The 22,276-nt window shown below is 37.1% G+C and overlaps 1 protein-coding gene across 1 annotated transcript in view; it reads left to right on the top strand.

Moving 5' to 3' along the window:
• Window positions 1-22,276, top strand: part of ROBO1 (roundabout, axon guidance receptor, homolog 1 (Drosophila)) — a gene marked incomplete at its 5' end in the record, with an annotated part of 88,088 nt that overhangs the window by 20,122 nt on the left and 45,690 nt on the right. Inside the window, 10 exons of the mRNA XM_010079699.1 lie at window positions 2,595-2,603; window positions 5,287-5,411; window positions 7,325-7,496; window positions 9,477-9,682; window positions 11,111-11,192; window positions 11,362-11,530; window positions 11,628-11,794; window positions 15,415-15,536; window positions 17,943-18,174; window positions 19,407-19,528. Coding sequence (XP_010078001.1) covers window positions 2,595-2,603; window positions 5,287-5,411; window positions 7,325-7,496; window positions 9,477-9,682; window positions 11,111-11,192; window positions 11,362-11,530; window positions 11,628-11,794; window positions 15,415-15,536; window positions 17,943-18,174; window positions 19,407-19,528 — 1,406 coding nt within the window. The remainder of the gene's footprint in view (window positions 1-2,594; window positions 2,604-5,286; window positions 5,412-7,324; window positions 7,497-9,476; window positions 9,683-11,110; window positions 11,193-11,361; window positions 11,531-11,627; window positions 11,795-15,414; window positions 15,537-17,942; window positions 18,175-19,406; window positions 19,529-22,276) is intronic.

Here is a 22,276-nt window from a genome sequence, read left to right as displayed (position 1 = left end):
TGTTTTTTGTTCAGTGACTGGATAAGTCTCCCCTGAAAAACCTCACACGTCAAGGAAATTATTTGAAAGACTAAAATATTATTCCTTCGGTATTTGTGGTTTTTCATGCTACATTCCTGTCTTTACAAACAGATTGTTTCCCCTAATTGCCATGTGAAAAGCCATGATTAACACAGGGAAAATTAATTTACTTTATAATTGAAAGTGTTGTCAAATAAAATGTGCCATAACGGAGGAAAAACTATTTACTTCTCAGTTTTAGTAACCTTAGATATTAATAGGATGTAAATCAAACTAAGAAAGTGGTCTTTATTGTTGTTGTTGCTATGCTTGTTCTTCTAAACCACATGATGTGCCTCTGACAGCACTGTTTAAATTTTCCTATGAAATTTAACCCTTTGCCCCTGCAACAGATCTGCAACCAATGTGATGCCCTGTTTCTACAGGGATTTATATTCATATATCAGTATCCCCTCTGTTTTTACAGGTGGACAAAAAAAAAAACATTTGCCTGACAGGGTTATTTTTGACCTACAATAACAAAGCTGTCTGGTAAAAAGAAAAGTGGAAATTCAGCACTTAAAAGTTAATTTAATTTGTAGAAATGTAGTTGAACAACCAAGACAGATTCCTATCTGTTAGAAATTTTCAAGTGAGCTTTCAGTAGAGGGTTTATGAAGCTTGGCATTGCTACCAGGGCTTAACTTTTCTCTTTTTGGCATGACTTGAGTAATAGAAAATTGGTAATTTATAGTGACTTCCTGTGTGAAAGAATTGCATCCTATTAAGTCTCTTATCAGGCTATTTCGTGTAGAATATGAGTTGTGTTTTATGGAGAGGCATTTTGAATTCCAGAGCAGGTCAGACTGTATCTACAAGTTTAGTAGAGAGCTTTTCGGTTAAAAAGGACTGTTTACAGGGTAATGTACTTATGCATGATCAAGAGTAACTAGGAGCTCAGTCTTGGGGATGAGAGAATTTTCTCTCAGGAATTCTTGTGTATACCAGGATAATCTGAACAGAAAAATGTGTGCTGATTTTCTCTTTGAGAAATAAAGAACCCACACACCTAAAAAAGCCCAATGTACATCCAGAATACTTCCTTAAACTTGAAAATCAAAGCTTTGAAAACTGGTAATCACAATTTCTTCTGTTTGGGATTATGAAAAAAAAAAGTCTCTAATAACATGAAAACCAAATTCTCTACATGATCTGGGTTTGGTGCATTCAGTTGCAGCTTCTTGGCTTCAACATGATCCAAATTCCAGTATTATATCTGATTATCTTTCTGCTTCATTTTCATAATACACCTGGAGTCCTCTGTATTTATTTGAACAGTAAGCCAGTATTCCTCATGCCTAATGAATGTTGGCAGACTGGATATTATTGGTTTCGTCCATGTGTTTTATCAGAGGATAGTGTATTGGAGGGACTTACCTACTTGATACGAAAGTGTACCCTGCTGCACAATAGTTGTTTTACTCTCAACACAGAGTAATACGACCAAGGTGTTGAAGGGGTGGTATTTGTAACATACATTTTAAAAATTACATATGTTTTTGGACTTTTACTGTAATTGTACCAACTACCCTTTTTTGATTGACCTTTTTGTCAGTATTTGTTTGTGGTTTTGAAATGCATGATTTTAAAATTCTTACTTTCAATCTGTTCTTTCAATTAGTGATACGGGTTGGAATGCTTTCTAACATGCCTTTCTTTTATAAGCAAATTTAGCCTGCCAGGATCTGTGCCATTTCAATGTTTACAAAAATTTTCAGCTATGGTTGAAAGAATTTAGTATTAGATAATTTGCCACTGACAATTTCTGTTGATAAAGCTAATAGTTTGCAATAAATCTCTGATTTTGAATATTTTGTTGAAATTGAGTTGGAGGTTGTGGGAGAAAAGAGTTAAGAATATTTCCAAATTAATTTTAATTGTGGTTTAGTTTGCATTTGCACTCTAATAGTGAGCATTGTGACCTTGATACAGCGATCTTATACTGAAGAGATTGGTGTGTGGGCTAAATGCCTCAACATATTATTAATTATTTTAATAAACGTCCTTTGTAATAGCTATTAGCCTCTGAAAAGTATATTCCATTGGCAGATGTTTGGATGCTTTAGAAAGAGGGGAAATGTCACTGTTCCATTTCAGCAATGTCACAGATTGATATTTACTGGAGATTTCCAGTTAATTTTGGCGTGGAAAGCACTTGATGCAGAGAAATAACTATTACATGGGAAAGAAAAAAAAAAAAAAATTACTCAAGGTTACACAACAGTTCATTGTAAAGGCTTGGAGTAGAGCTGAGGTTGCCTGACCGTTCTTTCAGTCTGTTACCCATTTTCCTCTACAGCCTGCTTTCAGCATTTGATAAGAGACTTCTGCTTAAAAAATCAAATAAAAAAATATGTGATTCAACATTTTAAACCTATTTTTCATATATCAGAATATATGTATGCATTCTAAGGTCCTTACCAAGGGTTCTTTCTATTTATTTTTTTTAAGCTTTGCTTTATTCCTTGCTTTGTTTCATGTCTATTCAATTTTATTTATTCCATGTTTTCTTTTTGTTTTGTTTTTGTTTTTAGTTGTGTCTGGTAAGTTGAAATTTTATTGGCCATCTTCTAATCATCGTATCACTGTGACGGGAACTTCTCCTCCCCTTCCCATCATCCATCCCCTTCCATGTCCTTCAACCAGTCAGCTCCCATCTTTTACTTGTTATTGACAAGACACATCGCACAGAATAAATTCTGCTTGAAGTATGGGTAACTTAATGACAAAGAGAAAGGTAATGGGTTGCTAACTTTCTGTCTGTTTTTGCATGATGTAACAAGTCAAATTGTAATGTCTTCTTTCTTCAATTACTGCATTAGTTGAACTTCAGAGTGTTCTATAAAAAGTTATTTGTTTTAAACGTCTCAAGGATAGAAGTTGTTCTTTCCTTAAGTGGATTTTTATTTCAGCATCTTTTATAGTGTATTCGTCACATACCATACATATGTGACCCAAGGTGTGAAAGAAAATTGAAATTAAAAAAAGATGGTGAAAATGCTTCCAGTACAGTAAACACTGAATGGAGATTAATAACAACATTTCACTTCACCCTGTTTTAATTCTTCTGACACTGAAGCTAATAGGATTTTTCTTATTTACATTAATGGCATTAGATTTAGAATAATACACCTATGCATCATTTGCATATATGTTTAGAGCAATATACATAAAAATACATATTCAGAATAATATATAGAGAAACATATACCTATTTAGATTTTATAAATTCTACTGTGATTGCCTGAAAGACTCAATTTCCCTTCATTTTTTATGTTCGGTAGTCATCTTCGGGTACTAGGATCACTAGCATTCAGCTGTTTCTGTGATGGTCAGAACCGTTTTAATCTCTTTGTAACTTTACCCATTCTCAAGTTCAACGAAATCTGAAACCTTAGAAATCCTCTGCACTAGCACAGGATTTGGAAACCCTCACTTCTATTTTCTGTGGCATTGTGTACTAAGACTAGTACAGAACCAGCCAAGCACTAAATTTACCTATATGCTAAATTTATTCTTGTTATTAGAATCCAGCAGCATAATAAAGGTCTCCATTTTCCCAATCATACCCTACAACCCTGTGGCAAATCCCCAACAGTTTAACCTTCTGTTCTAAACTAAACATGCTGTCATGTCAAAGTCTTCCCACATCTTCTTTCCAAGGTATTGATTGAACATTTCAGAGCTAAATGTTTTGAAATCTGCTAATTATTGCAGGTCAATCTCAGCTTCACTTTGGGTAGTTTCTTATCTAAGGAAATTCTAGGAAAGGTAACATTTGCATCCAAATGTAAAGAATAATGTGTTGTGCTTTAAAAATTCCTAGCAAAACAGGAGGGTCATTGGAAAAGTATATTCTGATATCAGCTCAATAAGGAGCAGAGACACAAGGCATGAGGAACAGATAACTGAAAGTATTGACCTGCAGGAATACTGAAATCAAGTTTTTTTTTAGAAAGGACTTAGAGTGTTATTGAATTCATTCTAGATAAAACCACAATTACTCAATGTTTATAAAATGCATTGAATGATATCTTTATATGATTCACACTCTTTTTAAAGGAAAATAATGTGAGTACAGAAATGTTTGAAAGGAAAAAAAATGAAAACATTTGAGTTATTAATGTCGTATTCAAACATCCCCTTTATGCTTAATCCAAAGAAGAGGGAGAGTATAATTAGTTTTGGACAAATGATCAGACGGAATCGGAAATTAATAAGTAATGGACTTTAGTTTAATGCACATTTTTCAAGAAGTGAGAATTAACAGCCTATAAAACAAGCTAGATTTTTTTTCTGTGCTAGCCCCATCAAGATATCTAATGCTGTTGTCTATGCTGATTTTTTTAATGTGACTGACATGATTTCTTGACATTCTATTTACAACTGGATGAAGGGGTTGTTGAAGTCTGTATAAATCAAACAGTTTGGACAATGCTGGCAGTATTTATAATGTTAGGCTGAGCAGATGTTTCAAATTTGCCATCATTTGCATATATATTTTGTTTGAACTTGCCCTTGTCTGTGTAAACGAGGAAGACATTTAGCCCTGCTGTTCCTTTAAATTCATTCCACTTCAGTAATTGAACTGAAGATTTTAAATGATTATGATTTGTTCAATAGTATTTCTGGGGCTTTTGACTTTAAGTTTCTCTGAGACCCCCAAATACATCAAAAGTCTCTCATTTAAGCAATTAAGGGCTTGTTCTGTCCTCAGCTTTCCTAAATCAAAGATGATGACTTTAATGCATATAAGCCTGAGTTCCAAGTTATTCAACAGTGTTTACTGCAGCTCTTGACAAAGTGTGGCCTGTGGGCCAGTTGTCCATCAAGGATTTCTCCATTCTGACTTGCAGCCCTCTTCCTTCTTTAAAAACCACATTGTAACAAATGTGTTCATATTAGTGACTGTTGCTCTGCAAGTTGTCTTATTAAGTCCGTGGGACTTACTTCATTGTATAAGTGGTCAGTAACAAAAGCACGTAATGCACAGCCAGAGTTTTAGTTGGGAGGTCCAGTAACAGAAAAGGTCATCTGAGTGATGCTGAAGCTGTAGCTGTTAGCAACTAATGTGTCTTTGTGCTGCCTCTCCTTATTAAAGAAGCCTAGCTATTCTGTTTTACACCATTTAAAGTCAGTAGGCAAATTGTGCTTTCAAATAGGCTAACTTTGATCTCCTGATAGTAGTGTCATTTTTTTTTATTTTTTCCGGTATTTTCCTTTCAGAGCCTCCACAGTTTGTTGTAAAGCCTCGTGATCAGGTAGCTGCACTGGGGAGAACGGTGACTTTCCAGTGTGAAGCAACTGGAAACCCTCAGCCAGCCATCTTTTGGCGAAGAGAGGGAAGCCAGGTAAAACAGTCTTTCTGTCCTTCCTTCTTGGCAGTTTCTTGAAGGGATGATGTTACATGAGAGAAAAATATTTTAATTATTGTTTTAAAGATGTGGAAAATGGGTCTAGGACCTGGAGATCCTGGATATTTCTTCTCTACTTCAAAGTCACCTGCATGCTAGATGATGTCAGCCTTACTAAAAAGGATATCTATGTTTTGCTCAGTCTTCCATTTTCTCCATGAATGTAAAAATAAATCTACAAAACAAGTAGAAACATTCCATATTTCACTACTATAAAAATCTTTTTCACCTAACAGGGAGAATGAAGAGATGACTAATGGTGAAGTTTGTTTAAACTCATAAACACCCCCAAATATTCAGAAAGTTTGTCTCTGGGTTTCTGGTGCAGCTATTAATTTGCCACATTTGTGTGTGTTTGTCAAATTAAACCATTTGCTGTGTTGATCTGCTTCACTGCATGGGTAGCACACTAGTTTGGGATTAAGGAGATGTACTTTCCCACTCAGTCAGCTGGCTGACAGGTCATACCTGAATAGGTCACTTTTTCTCCCAGCTGCTTTATTTGAATGAGAGGGAAAAATATTTTTGGCTTCTTTGTAAAGGATCTTGAAAGCCAGTGGATGAAACACAATATAGCGCAGTAAGAGAATCACAGTTTTCTTTCAGAGTCATCTTTTGAAGGAGGGATGTGACACAAAGTATTCTTTATTGGATAGCAAGAAGGAATATGGGATTCTGGTTTTCCTGTCAATGAAGGAATGAATGATGCAATAGCATATGACAGGGTTCTTTGTGTTACAAAACAACAGACCAGAGAAATTGAGAATGCTTTGAGATTGCCTTCTTCACTCCATTTACAGCATTTCTTACCTAAATACAACTAGACTCCTAACCAAATTTAGATTATAATCTTCAGTGGTATAAGTATACCAGTATATTATGTGTATATTTTTGTATGACCTGGATTTTTTTTTTTTTTTTTTTTTTTTTTTTTGCCAAGTGTTGGCTCATACATAATTTTCCTGGCTCATTTTTCACTCTCCTGCATGGTAACTGCTTCTGATGATTGAGGGAACTGACGGAGGAGGACAATGAATAGGGTTTGCTAATACTGAAGTAGAGGATGTTGTATCCCATTCCTTTGGATGGTTTTTGGAGATGCAAATGCAGTTGGGCAAGAAAGAGATAAAAAAAATAGCCTCTTCACAGATTGTTCAGCCAGAGGTAGAAATTCGGAATCGGTATTTAGTGTAAAGGACTTGTATTATTTTGATTGCAGTTCTGATTTTTGATCACTGTTGGTAAATACTAGGTACTTCATACCAGAACTGTTTTAACTGGAAACTGGCATAGGAGTTAATTCTATGTTATAAGGCTCTTTATAGAACACAAACACTGTGATTAGAGAGACCTAAACAGCATCTCTTTTTAAAAAAACTGGTCTATTCTTAAGAAGGCAGAAGTTAAAATACAAGTAAGTAAACCAACATCTGCATTTAAATTAAATAAAAAGAATGCCCTAGAGTAAGTTGTAAAAAAGGATGTTAAAGCAAATTACTTAGGTTCACCACAGTTTCTTGCACTGTTACGGTATCTGTACCTATCACATCTTCTCCCAGTGCATGTTAAACTTTGTGTAAAGCCCAACATTGACCATAGAGGAGCAGCATTGTTAGAGCAATCCCAAGAGACTTAAAAATTATATGTGCAAATCTGCACCTATTTTATCACAAAAAATCTTGTAAAAGCTATTCACATTGTGATATAGACATGCTTAAGATATGAAGAGCAGAATATTTTATATATAATGAGAAAATATGAATTTGTTTAGATATAGTGAAGTTAAGATTATTGTTGTTTGAATTTATTTAACCTTTTTTCCTCCACTTTCTTTCCTATACATCTTGTAGAATCTGCTTTTCTCGTACCAGCCCCCTCAGTCATCCAGCCGATTTTCAGTTTCCCAGACAGGAGACCTCACTATCACCAATGTCCAGAGATCTGACGTTGGGTACTACATCTGCCAGACTTTAAATGTCGCAGGAAGTATCATAACAAAAGCCTACTTGGAAGTTACTGATGGTAATGATACCTTTATTTTATCATGCCCAAGTTTTTATTTCTATTTGAAGACAGCAGTGGGATGATATGACACTACTTTGATATCTGCTTTGCATAAAATCCATATTGCATGTGTCTTTGAACATAAAAATCCTGTTTTGGCCATCTCTGTCAGTGATTTAAAAATTTGGATATTGTGTAACACTGTATTTCCATTTTGTATTTAGTTAAGTATACCTCGGTTTTTGGATTTTTGTCAAATTTGTTAATATATCTGGCTCTTTTTCAGCTTCCTCCACTAGATTTAGTTTACTTTCAGATTGCTTGCTGCCTACCTCATAATCCCTATTATTGTATATCTATTTGCTTGGCATCTCCATTTCCTTGTTTTTGGCCTGTTTTTTAATACTGCAGTATAGCAAGGAAAAAACCTCAACATGTATGGCAGTCTGTGGAATAACATACAAATGAATATTACTATACATTCCTTTTGAGGAGCAGTAAAATTTAAGATTGAAAAGCTACAGGGAGCATGGCTGCAAGCAGTAATATATGCTGATGTGAGGCCAATTTGCCGATTATCAGAAAAACTTGATATTTTTATTAGCAAAGATACACAGGAAAAGTAATAATCTTAGCAATAATGGAAAAAATAAGTTTATGGATAAGTGCAGTCTGTGGAGAGACTTTGAAGGGAGGGAAGCTGTTGTCTGAGAACAGTTTCCATAAACTAGGCCTTTGCCCTATAGAAAACATAGAAATAATGCAGTGCTAGAAACATGCACTGAACCTGGAGAATAAAATTGTTTATTTATACCCACCTCCAGCCAGATTGCAATTGTTTGGAGGAATAGGACTGCATCCTTTCTGGTTTCTCACAATTGGTAAACCACATTTCTTAATCCACTTTTATCCATTTGAAGTGAAGGCAGGATATGCAGACAATACCCTTGTATTCCTAAAAGTAATGGAAGTTGCCATCAACTTCTGTGGCACTTAAATTTGCCATGGATTTCAGTGGCATTAGATTTCTCCTGTAGAGCACGTATTGGTCAGCCTCTTACCATTGACAACTGCAAAGCTCTTTACAAACTTGTCAAAGTTAAAAACAAACTATAAGTGAACTTATTTTGATTGTCTCTGAAGAGAAGGTAGTAATGGTCTCACGGTGCAATGCAGTGAATTACAACAGGTTGGGTTGGGATGAGAAGTAAAGGATAAACTATGCAGTTGAAAACACGGTGTCATTTGAACATGCAACTGAAATCATGGGGGTTGGAATTTAGCCAAAAAAATCCAAAAAAAAGCAGTAGTAACACCCTGTCTGTTGTTACGAAAAGTAATTTAGAAATATGTGATGTTGAAGTTGTATTGACAGATTAAATCAGCATAGAACGAGAAGTCAGCAACTACTGGAAAATATGTCTTAGTTGAAAATTTCTAATATGGTCGTATTAATTAGCTTTGTGTTTACTCTACCCTACTGCTAAGCATCTCCCAATTATGAAACAGCATAAAGATGAGTTGATGGTATATAACAAAAATTTTTAAGAAGTTCATATTTGCCAGCTTATCCTTTGCCTGCCTACCTTATTTTTCTGTGTCTTTGAATGCTGGCAGCGTAAAATCTGTTATACAGGCCTTCTGCATGGTAGAAGATGAACAAGGTGAAACATGTGCCTTGACAGAGAATTTGGGAAGTCCTTTCTCATTCCATTATCACATAATGAAGACACTGGAATTAATGAATGCCTAGCAGATACCACTGTGTAATACGTATTGCTTCTTTACTTTCTGAAAATACTATGTTGTGTATCATTTTAAATTCTGTAGTTGTGCATTATTATAATGCACCCTGCCCTGAATAACACGTCTCCAACTTTAATTACTTGTTTAATTATCTTTAGTTTGTTTCAAAGCCTCAAGCAACTGCTGTTACTTAGATGATTAGAAAATTGCTTCCAGTTGCAGAAATCTCTTTCCTCTTGTTTCTTCTGGCAGTGATTGCAGACCGGCCTCCCCCTGTCATTCGACAGGGTCCCCTGAATCAGACTGTAGCTGTAGATGGTACTTTAGTACTGAACTGTGTGGCCACAGGCACTGTAATGCCCACTATGCTCTGGAAAAAGGATGGGATCCTCATTTCTACCCAAGACTCTCGCATCAAGCAGTTGGAGACAGGAGCATTACAGATCCGATATGCCAAGGTAGTTTGAACTGGCAAGTGGGTTTTCTTGTTGGCTATCTCACTTTTTTTTTCTTTTTTTTTTTTTTTGGTACCTCCAGGCACTTTTGATGTAGTAAATCTTACATTTAGAATTAATGAAAATTAAATACTTGTATTAAAATATTTCATACTTCATGCTTTCCGATAGTTCATTCTTTATGCTTAAAACCTTGGCTTATTCTGCCTAGGGCACATTATTTCAGATTTCATAAGGAAAAATGCTTTTAAGAGTTATTAATTAAGGAAATTATTTAGTACTTAAAACATGAAGGGGAAAGCAAAACTTGTTTTTCATTAAGACAAATCCTTAAATTATTTGGGCTTTAACAGTAGTAGATTAAAATGATCAAATTATTTCACATGTATATAAAGCACACCTTTGTTTAGCATACTGCAGTAATAGAGCCATATGCACAGCTCCCTCAAAACACTTTTTAAACATATTCACTTGACAGTGTAAACATACCTTAAAATGGTTAACCACCTGTCAAATTCCTGGCTTCCTTGGGGAATTATAGCAAGTACCTGGTCAGTATTGCTGGTCATGCTTCACACGCTGCAAAAGGTTTTAACATTTTAAGGTTTAAATTTTAGTTTGCTGGCTATTCTCTGTTATCTTTTCTGTGGTTTGAAATGTCATAATTTTTTAAAATTAGGCTGAATACATCACTTTACAATGTTCCCTAGAGTTGCCCTGTTACCACTTACAAGTTACACTGGCTGAGAGTTTGAACCTCTAATTTTTGAGCTTCCGTTCAGCTCATCTGCTGAGGCTGGAACCTTAGGAGGATAGCATTTATTTTTGGGGAAAAAAAGAAACTCTCTTGAAATGTGATTAAGTCACACATGGACAAAGAATCCAACATTCATAACTTAATGAGAATAGCATATGGAGATTCTTTTTTAGGTCTGCTGTAGAGTGAAATTTATACTAACACAGGGAACTCCATATGCACAAAGGCTCTGTGCAGTATTTAAGCTTTGTTTTAAGGATGACATGCTCTCCAGTGCTGCAATCCAGACAAATCCCCAGGCATTATTTAGGCAGAAGGTTGACAGTTGCATGAGGTCTTGTCATCTGAGTTCCTTCTCAATTTGTTTGTTAGGACCTCTGCAGAGTAAGGAATAAATGCTGCAAGAATCGGCCTTCAATTTGTTCATTACAGAATAGGTGACGTTAAATTAGAATCTGCAGCTTTTCCAGTTCTTTAACGAATGCTCAGAAGTTAACCATTTTCATTTTGCAGCACACGAAATCATACCTTTTAATGAAAGTTCTGTTTCAAAGTTTTTGCAGCCTAATACGTTTATCCATATTCATGGGGGAACATAGAGAGCTGTAATTATTTTTCTAGCCCACTGAGTTCCTGATTGTTTCAAATATTTATTTTTCTCTTTTCCCACTCAGCTGGGCGACACTGGTCGGTACACCTGCATTGCTTCAACCCCAAGTGGCGAAGCTACATGGAGTGCATACATAGAGGTCCAAGGTAAATCAATTAGGGTTTCTCTGTGTGGAGAAAATGCATAAAGGAAAATCAGAAATTGAAATGCAGAAGTTACCTGACTGTGTCATAAATTGCCAGTGCGGATGTGAACAGAATTTAGCTTTTACAGCTGCTTCCTGTCTGTACTCAGCATTTCTTTCTCCCTTGTTAGAGTTTGGAGTCCCAGTGCAGCCACCGAGACCCACTGATCCAAACTTGATTCCTAGTGCTCCATCAAAACCTGAGGTTACAGATGTCAGCAGAAACACAGTAACATTGGCATGGCAACCTAATTTGAATTCAGGTGCTACACCAACCTCTTACATAATTGAGGCCTTCAGGTATATGAGTCTCATGTGATCTTGCTGTACTTGTTTATATACAATATGTTGTTAAAAAAAGCACATGCTAACCTGCTGTTGTGTGTTTTGTCCTTAGCCATGCATCTGGTAGCAGTTGGCAAACTGTAGCTGAAAATGTGAAAACAGAGAGTTTTGCAGTTAAAGGGCTAAAACCTAGTGCAATTTATCTATTCCTTGTGAGGGCAGCTAATGCATATGGACTAAGTGACCCAAGCCAAATATCTGATCCAGTGAAAACTCAAGGTAAGCTTTTGATACTCAGCGTTTTAAGTATCCACAGTGGCTGTCACAAGCTGAGTGAGCAAAACCAGATGCAGGAATTCTGCTAGCTTTCATCTGTCTATCTATCCTGGCTATAATGTATGCTAGATAGTAAAATACGATGTTGAAACTTGCATTTCCCTATAGCATAGATTCTAAAAGCTGCTTAGACAGCATATTGCATTGCCTAAGGGAACCCTAGTATCTCTTATCCAACGATAGTTACATCTTGCAGAATAGGTCTTGTTAGCAACAGAAGTAATTAGTTACCACGCAAACTCTCGAGTTCTCTGGAAGTGTTGTTATTATTATGTCCAGTGAAACAAATGAGGCTTATGACTGAGACATACAGAGAAACAGCACATAATCTAATTTGGTTTCTGCTGCATTAGGAAACAGGGAAATTTAAAATTTGAAGGAATCGGGCATCATGAGCCAGTAAATAAGAGTTTTTGGCAATATATTAAAAGTATTGCAATAGTACTGCTATTGAAAGTAAAACAGTAGGGAAGAGGGACAATGTTTAAAGATAGCCAAGTGGAAGAAAAGGCCAGGCAGGCAGTAGCGCATGCAGGAATCATTCACTGACTCCAGCTATGATTGAGGTCCAGCTATGGACTAAATCCAGCAATGTAAAATTTATAATAACTTTGTGTTTACTGTAGAAAATAAATGACACTTGTGATGGCGTACAGGGAATAATGCACTGCAGCTTTGCAGCCTGCGTTTTTCCAGTTAAATACTTTGATTCTTAGGAAGGGAAAAACTGGACGTATTCTTTTTCAAAGTAAAAGTGATAGAGATCTTTTTTTTTTTTTTCCGTCTTTTCCTACTTAGTGGCGAAATTGACCCATTGGCTTATTAAGAGTGCCTGTGTTGTATGTTTGTTTCTTTGTTTGCATAAGTAAGTACATGTTTGTTTTTGAAAGGAAGTTCCTTAAAGGAAACAAAACATTTTCTTCTGGTGACTTTTCATTTGTTCTGAAGTTGGTCTGAAAGCAAGTCTTTCTCATCTCCCCTGGGGAGTGAACATTTTCACATTGCTGTCCTTTGTTATTATGCATTTCTTTTAATGAGTGACAATTTCAATGGATATATAGGCAGCAGAACCAAGGCCACGTGGAAAATAGAGATTGCACAGGTTCCTAGGTCTGTTACCAGAGAGAAATTTAGTAACCTTTTAGTGATTTCTGTATTCTTCAGAATAGGGCAACACATGTTATTATGCAGGCAGGCTGCCGTGGTCGGCACAAGTCCGTTTTTCATGTAGTGGTGGTTTCATTCCTGGAGATGAGATGAGGTATCAGGTCTGAATGTCCCAAATGACCTGGTCATTGTCCTGACTCTGACAAACAGTGAATGAGGCAGAGTATTCTGTTCACTCAGAGAACGGAATGGTTTATAATGGCATGGAAAACCTTTGCTGTCCTCTGAGCATCTAGTAGAGCTGAAGACCTGAGAACCACACAAAGCCCGAGTGAAAATAACAACTAATATAGAAAATTTTCATCAATAGTAAGAAATGTAATAAAATGTCAAGTTGTTTAAAGCAGTTCCACCTTTCTTCCCGTACTGCTTCAGTTTTGTGCAAGTTGTGGTCTAGCTAAGTTCAAAAATTTCCCAGTTCACTTTGGTCTCGAGGGTGATATAGTCTTGTCCTAAATGCACAGCCAGACCAGTAGCCTAACCTAACTTCATTTTTAGCTTTACCAGCATTAACAAGCATGTGCATAGCTGTTCTCACTGACAGTCGCTGTCCTAGAAACTTGGAACTGAAACAAGAAAACATACCTATTGGTGTGTAGCACAGACGTGCAAATGGCTGAGCCTATTAATAGTTTGAGTCATATTGTTGATGACTCATCTTTTATGACTAGCAAAGATAGAACTAATTATTCCAATAACTTTCCTGTTTCATTCTAAGCAGCATGTTATTTAGGCAACTCTCCAAACAGGAGCTTCTATCTTTAATGTTTTCAAACTTTTAGGGAGGGAAATACTCTGATAAATGGACTGTTTGGTGGGACATACTGCATGTGGATACAGGAGTGACTTCGTAGTGGGTTTTTTAGTTTTTTTGTTACCAGTGTTCCTTGCTAAGAATCCTGATTTGTCACGCACTGAATGCATGCTAACCTCAACTTGCTTCTTCAACTATGAAGAAATCCTGTCTTCTTGTAAATATCTTGAGGAAACTGTATGATAAAATTTCAAAGTGGCATAGGGAACTATATTTCTAGGAAGAAACTTGTCCTGATGCCTTATGCTGATGCAGTCTTACAATGTTTTTTTTATTATTTAGACAAGACCAAAAGCTGGTAAACTGAGAATATGACCACCATGCAAAAAGCACACTTTACAACTGTTACCCTTGCATTTAATAAGTGTCTTCTGTATCAGCATCAACTGCGCTATCCAAAACACAGCTTTCAAGATAGTCTACACACCTGCAGTGTCTTATTACAGTAGTTGTAGGTGTACATAAATATATGCACCATTTCTGTGTACTATCTCTTTGGCACTTCTTGTAAGCAGGCAGGTATGGAAATTTGCAAGGTCTTCAGAGAACAGAACCCTTGAAGATTTCCTGATCTTGCCTAGTCACTAGAGGAGGTCAGGCAGGGAAGTAGTAGACTAGAGGAACGTTAATGTAATACGTTATTCTGTATCTGGAATTAGATTAATTTAAAAAAAAAAAAAAAGAAATCACTGTAAGTACTTCTCATTAATTTCCCAGTCTGTGATTTTTAGCCATAGTCAGCATGGTATTTGTTTAAAATGAAGTGATCAAAGAGGGACATATGAAATCAATACAGAAACTATGTTACTCTGCTGTCCATAGTACATGTATATTTTAGACACCCCATTAGTGGTTGCCCTATAAATTTTATACATGTCTTACACTCATCTGTTTCACTTAAATATGCTTTTCAAGGGCTCTGCATGCAGAAGATATGTGTTTCCATTGTACCATTGCGTATTTTGAGAGGAATTTGTCCCTTCGTGCGTATGAACAATTATTTTAGCTATAAGATAGACCAAATGTCAGAAGAGCCAGACAGCACTCAACTGTGCTCTGCCTCTTGTTTACAGAAGTCACTTGCATCAGAGAAGCTGCAGACAAATGACTCATTTTTCTTTTCTTCAATTGTTACATTTCTTTTGTAATTAAAAACAGTAAGTTTGCCCATTAATTTATCTGAAGATACAGCTTCTGCTTTTGCCGTTCTTTATAGGTTTCCTGGTGTCTTGGAATTTGCAATGGCTGTTAGAACGTTTTCTCCTCCCAGCAGGAAAGAATAAAGAGATACTGCTGTAATCAGTTACCAAAGACATCCCTGAATGTGGTTTTTCTTTTTATGCAGCGTTTCCCTCCTGTTTCTCTCTGTTGAACAAAGTGCAGTACATTGATTTAGTGCTATCTAAGCATTAGTGATTTACTTGGGAAATACTTAATGTAGTTTTTTCTTACATAATTGGGAAGTACTTAGGGTAAACTTTATTAGTGATAGCATCATGTACTTTATGATATATTTGTATTTACATAAACTTATTTTAACAATCATATAACCTTGTGAGAATTGAATCTTAAATCATTACAGATGTTCCACCGACAAGTCAAGGTGTGGATCACAAGCAGGTCCAGCGAGAACTAGGTGATGTGGTACTACATCTGCACAACCCTACTATCCTTTCTTCCTCCTCAATTGAAGTTCATTGGACTGTAAGTATAAATCAGTATCATGGAGGTGGTTATATATACTGCTGAATTGTACTGTTTGACTGCAGTGGAGTCATATTTTAACAATCTGTGTAGTTTGTGTGCCTGCAAATGTTTTTCTCTGGAATGAATGGTACTTGGGCTTTGTTTTCCTACTTCATTACATTTTTTCAGGACTTTGTGTCTCCATAGAGAGTGCTGCGTACAATATGGTGAGAGTTTCAGAGTCCTCCTCTGGAAGTTAAAAGACTGATCAAAGCCGCCTTATGTCATATCATTTGAAGATTGTACACTGCCTTCTGTAGGAAGTGTATCCGTACCCTAATGAGATAACATGGGCACTTCCATGTCTGTCAGTCACCAGTGGAGAGAAATACTGCATAATTCTGTTTGAAAGTGTTACCTCCATCCTACATACATACAGAGAAACACACCCAAACCAATAGAGCCTCTTCTGAACCTGTCGTTTCCCATGGTGCTATGAATACACACAGTATGGGGAGAAGAGGCCAAAGGGGCAAACAGTTTTGAGATGTAGCGTTGACGTTGCCGTGACAGGAGGAAGCAGGAAGTTGGCCATGTGGAGGATGTAGCAGAGGAAATGAGAGAGTGAGGAAACAATACTGTATGTGTCCTGAAGCAAGGGGAATGAGAACATACATGAAAAAGATTCAAGTAGGCTTACAAGGCTCAGGCCTCAATGAGAGAAAGGATTAGAAATGGCTTACTGTGGGAGACATTTGGTAATCAAGAGGTAGAAACTAAGACAAAGAACAACATGGGGAACTGCAAGTACCAAGCAATGAGATAAGAAAATGTGATTCAAAGAAGAGCAGTTTTAAAACAGAATGCAGGATGACGTAAGAATGGGGGAAAGTTATACCAGGTGCAGGAATAAATCCAAAGGGACAGAGCTTTGAGGTCTTTTCAGGACTTCCATCTGAACATGTCAATATATTGGCAGGGACCGTATAGGGAGAGCAGAGTGTTGCCCCTGCCAGGCCATGGCAGAACATTTTGAACAAGAACAAAAGGTGTTTTGACTTTCAGAAGAGCTCTAGCCCACTGGAGTCCTGGTCCATGACCAGGGCTCCTCGGTGCTGCAGGAGTACAAATAATATCTGCTGTGTTGCATGGTAATTACACTGACACCTGCAGTATTGCCACTTGCAGCAAGCAATCTCCTCTTTTATCTAATAATATTAAAATGTCTTTGAGGTTCTTAGCGCGATTTTGTTTGACCTTTACTTACAGAACAACCTTTTCCAGACAGGCAGTTTTTGTCAGTCTCTTGGGTGGCCTGTGGGTTCTCTGCAATTTCAAAAATAAGCATTACCTCAGTTGTAACTAACGCACGCATTCTTTATGTGATTATTAAAAAATGAAACGTTGCTTTTTGGAGTAAAATTGCAAGCAAACAGTTTTATTATATTACTGTATGAGGTTTTTAAAAATAGGGAAAATCTGATGCACTTTTAAAAATTTTGTTAAAAGATAGTGAATACTCCATGAGAGATCACTTCTATAAGATAACTTTCTGTTTCAGTTATAGCCAAACGTATTCAGTCCCACCCTCATTTACATTAAGATCTCTTTCTTCATACATGTAGTATAAAAGGACCTCAGTCTAAAATGCACTCAGGACCACCAAGTATAATTTTGATCTGCTTTTCCAAGTCTCATCTGTGTTACCATGGGTTTTATAAGCCTCTTCAGAGCCCTCTCAAACCAGCCCTTTCCCTCCAGCAGAGGAGCCTGCGCTGAGTGGGTGGACATGGAGAAAGTGCTTGGACAAACCTGCCCCCTGACAGAGCCCAGCCTAATCACAGAGATGGAGATAGTGCCAGCTGGCTGCCCTTTCAATTTGCTTTCTCCAGAAGGAATCAGGCAGGAAACGGTGCTCATTTCATGGATTTTGGGAGGCTTCCACACTTCAGGAGAGTTGGCACGCTGTCCCTTTGATCTCTGTATTCATCATCCTGAGTTGTGGAGCTGTAGATCCCCTGCCCTCTTCACCCTCCTCCCTTGTGCCGTGTGCCTCCTGCCCTGCCGAGCAGATTCAGGTGGGCAGAGGTCTGGCCTGCCTGGGCGCCACTGATGCTCCGCAGATGCAAAGGCTGTTCATTTCATGGATCTGGGGCATATTATACAACTCTGTTATCCCCCTTTTATGCCTTCATAAATCCGCAGAAACCAGCACAGTTCTACCAGCATCAGATTAATGCACTTGTGAATCACGCCTGTAATTTGCTGTAACACAAGGAGCCTTTATCTGCTTCAGCAGCATTTTTTACTTTGAATAAAATGAACGGATAGTCCAAGGACTGTGTGTAGTGTCACAGACATCATTCCTGGTCATTCCTGGTTCATATTTATTAAACAATGTATTGTGTTCTGCTCTCTTCCCAGGTGGACCAGCAATCCCAGTATATTCAGGGATATAAAATTCTGTACCGGCCTACACCAGCATCCTATGGAGAGTCAGAGTGGTTAATCTTTGAAGTGAGGACTCCAACCAAAAACAGCGTTATCATTCCCGAGCTGAAGAAAGGTGTAAACTACGAAATCAAGGCCCGCCCTTTTTTTAATGAGTTTCAGGGAGCAGACAGTGAAGTGAAATTTGCAAAGACCCTGGAAGAAGGCAAGTAGGAGCCAGACTGTCTTCATCTTTCCTTTTTGAAGTTGTAGTCTGGCCTGCTTTCCTCTGATATGTTCATTATTTGATTTTGTTTGAAGTGCGTGCCGTTTGAGAACAGCAATCTGCGGCAGAGGAGGCTGTGTTGGACTGATCATTATGTGAATTGTTTGGTGACACAGAAGTAAATACTCAGAACCACATGCGAGAGACAGAGAGAGGGGGGCATGTGCAAAAATTCCCTCCAACACACAATGGGAAATGCGCTTTTTATCTTCACTCCTCCCTGCTGAGTTCATGGTCTGGTCACAAGTGACTTCTGTCAGATTCAAGCACTTACTAATCACTATCTTGAGTAGATAGCAGACACCACAGATCATCAAAGCGCTATAGCTGAGGGAATGGAAACCACATTTTTAGAGGGCTTTCATATCTAGATCAATCAGTAAGACAAAATGAAAAGATGAGTGAGGGCAACATATATAGTGGGCTAAATTATATATTTCAATCTCATACATGTGCTGAAAAGAGAAGGTTCATGAAGCTGTTCCTTTTGTTGCTGCTCGGGCATAATGAGTATGCAGGATGGCCAGTGCCTCTGAATAGGGATTTCAGTGCCTCTGTTAGGATGTGACACCTTTCCCCCTTCTCTCTTCCATCCCCAGCATAAATGCTGTGTATTGCTGCAGGTGAATCAAGAGGTGGGCTTAACTGCATTCCTCCTAAGTATCAGTTAAGCATCCAGTTTTTAAAGACTATTTAAAATGCAAAACATACATTTTTATTATAAATGTGTTAGTTAATATTAACACATCCTGTCCCGATTTTCATAAGTTTTTGTTTACTCATTACTTACACATGAGAGGAGCTGAGGTGAACCATTCTGTTCGAGTAAATTTATACCTTTTATCTTTCAAAACTGTTGATCCTGGATGAGGTGATTGAGGAATTCAGTGCTCAGGACTGTGGCGTTTAAGTAATGGGTAGGTGAGTTTGGGGAGTCTGGTGACCAGTGTGACTTTTCCTGTCCTGCACAGCAAGACTGCAGCAGAACTCAGGAGCCTGGCTGCAGGTTCACATCACTTTCCTTGTGTATCATTTTAGCTTCTGGGGAAGAACTGCCCTTAATGAAGGGCTTAAGATAATTTGTGTAGCCCAGAAACCAGCTTCCTCTTAAAAAAAGCTTGCTGCTGTGTCTGGTGAAATTAACCATTCAATCTTTCTCTCCAAACAAACAGCTCCCAGTGCTCCACCTCAGAGTGTTTCAGTAACTAAGAACGATGGGAATGGGACGGCAATTGTGGTCACCTGGCAGCCGCCCCCCGAGGACAACCAGAACGGGATGGTTCAGGAATATAAGGTACTGCTGGCACACCTTGATCTCCTGGCAGAGGGAGAGAGTATTGGCCAGGTAGTGACAGATGAGGTTGTTTGTGGATGCTTGGCTCCATCTACTGGTTAGTCAAAGCAAATGAGCTAGGAAATCCCTTCTTTGACTCAAACTCCATATTTAGTAATTTTCTCAAGATGGTAGAAAGCAATTAAAGCAGCCTCCATAAATCAAAGCAAAGGGTCAACACTCCTAATTAAAACAACTGCCGTATTGCCTTCATTATAAATTGAGAAATGCACACACAAGTAGAGAGGGAACCATACCTGTTTGAGAACTGTCTTGTGACTCGAAGACGTTGGCCAAGGTAATAAATATAAACAGGCTTAATGATTTGAAAAGCTCAGGGATAATAATTAACAGTTTAAGATCTGAGTAAATTATGCATAACTGGGTAGTTAAAACAAATGGAAAACTTTCAAGTAAAGAATGTGCTTGTATAATACTGAATGTATTTAGTGTAGAGAATTTTTGCGTTTCTTTCACACAAGCATAGCTCTCATTATGCTATTTAATTTTTAACAAATTGTAAGTACATTATAAAATATTTATTATTTGATGTTCATTTAACAACATACACTGTACTTATTTTCAGTTCAAATTGTTTTGCAATAATTTACATGGCAAAGTAAATGAAGCTGATTTTTCCTAAGCAAGCTACAGAAATTTTAAATGTCTAGTTGTGGATATCAAGTAGGATTTATAGCCACAGAGAGGCAGTATCTTTTGTTTCAGTCTCCTACAGATGTGCATTATCGAGAACATTTTTTGAAATAAGAATGTCTTGACTATTTTTGCAGGTTAAAATACTGTGCTATAGACACATATTCCTAGCCATCAAAACTCATTCTCCTGGGTTTTGTTGTTTGGTTTTTTTTTTTTTCCTTAGCAGAAAAGGGAAGGTGAAGAGATTGCTAAGCTTCATGGTCAATTTAGAATAATAAAATGCCTTTCAGAACTTGGTCAACTGGTAAAAAAATCAGTTTATGGCTTAGATTCAGATATATGATGTAATTGGAAAAAAATACTTGCAAAGTTATTTTATTTAAAGACAGACCTTGAGCAGAAGACATGAAATTATTTCCATCAAAAAACTGCATCAGAGGGATGTTAAGGTTGTAAGGACAAAACAATGAAAGTCAGGAAATTCACATTTCCGAGTGGATATAGTACCTAACATACCTCCTAGCATTCAGAGGTAATAGGCTATCAGGTGTAGGAGCAAGAGTCTTGTAGTGGTTATGTAGCAGTAGATGGCACACTGGCATGTTTCACATCTACATTTATTGTGTGGATGCCATTATTTTTCTTTCTGCTTTTCACCATGGACAGAAAACACAGTGAATATATATGTAATTGCTATTTAAGTTGCTATATGTGATTAATATTTTTGTCTAAAATCTAAATAAATGCAGAACCAGTAATTTAAGATTAAGAACTAGTAACAAGAAAAAACCAAATGTAAGTCCTGTAAAATTTTCTCTTTTCTTCTTTCCTCTTTGTTCTTCTATCTCCTATGTTTTCTCCCAGAAAAAAAAGGTATGCGTATGTGGGGGAATTATTTTATTTTCTCGGTAACTTGGATCTAAGGCAAGAGTGTACGTACTTTAATTAAAGGATAAAAGAAATAGCAAGGAGGATACCATCTTAAATGAAGAAGTGTCAGTAGCACACAGAAAAAGCCAGAAATTCAAATCACAGCAGAAGTCGTTCCCTCCTTCACTAGCATGAAGTTAGAAATTCCGTTGTTATACTAATTCTTTCTTCAGTTATGTGTCTATTATAATGTGAATTCCTCCTTCCTTCGTAACATTCTAAAAGTTTGTTTTCACTTGCCTTTTTAGGTATGCAATCAAATATATTACGGCAAATACTGAACAATCTGATGTTAAACCTAACATTCTTGTTTTGTGAATTTCTCCATGTATTTGAGTGCCTAAGAACAAAACATTTTTATGAATTAGTAGTGCACAGTTACAAGTACATAATAAATTATTTTTATTGTTTGCACGTACACCATTGTACAAGGTAGTAGTAACAATTTCTGTGAGAAGGAAGTAAATCAAAATGTAGATTTAAATCTTTAGTTCCTCACTTTATTGAGTTCTTATTTACATAAGAGCATTTTATATATTACTAATAATTATGCTACTACTACTGACTGAAACAGTTTCTACTTAGTACCAGAATATAAAAAGGAGATTCTCATTGTGTGCCCTGACTTGCTCTGCAGCAGCAGCTATGTGTATGCTGCATTGGGATTCTATTTCAAAGGAACTGAAAATACATTTCAGATCCTCACGGTGTCCCACTAGCATTGTTTCAATCCTTGGCATCCAGAGAAGGAAAAAAGGTGTTACAATGCCCTGAAGGTGAAATAGAATTTCCAGTGTCCAAGCAGTAAGGGCTCTACAGAAAGGGCCCTAGCAGTTGTTCTAGACATGAAACTGACTCACTCACCTGGCAATCCCCACAGCAGCAGAATTGCATGAGAGATTAAGGGCAGCTATCTGGGTACTAAATCTTTTAGGAGCTCCACATGTCAAAAGCAAAATCTTCCCTCTTGCATAGAATTAGCACACGTTCAGAAATGCTGCTTTCTCAGGAAAGTTTGCTTCTTTACAGATAAAGTTAACTATTTGAACTTTCTGGATAAATATTCATTGTAGATCAATACATTTGTGGAAAGGGAATAAAAAGGAAATCAACACACGTTCA

The sequence above is a fragment of the Pterocles gutturalis genome, unplaced genomic scaffold (assembly GCF_000699245.1).
Source record: "Pterocles gutturalis isolate BGI_N339 unplaced genomic scaffold, ASM69924v1 scaffold17764, whole genome shotgun sequence".
Taxonomy (NCBI): Eukaryota; Metazoa; Chordata; class Aves; order Pterocliformes; family Pteroclidae; genus Pterocles; species Pterocles gutturalis.
Note: the sequence above shows the minus strand (reverse complement) of the source record. Positions and strands in the feature narration are given on the sequence as shown.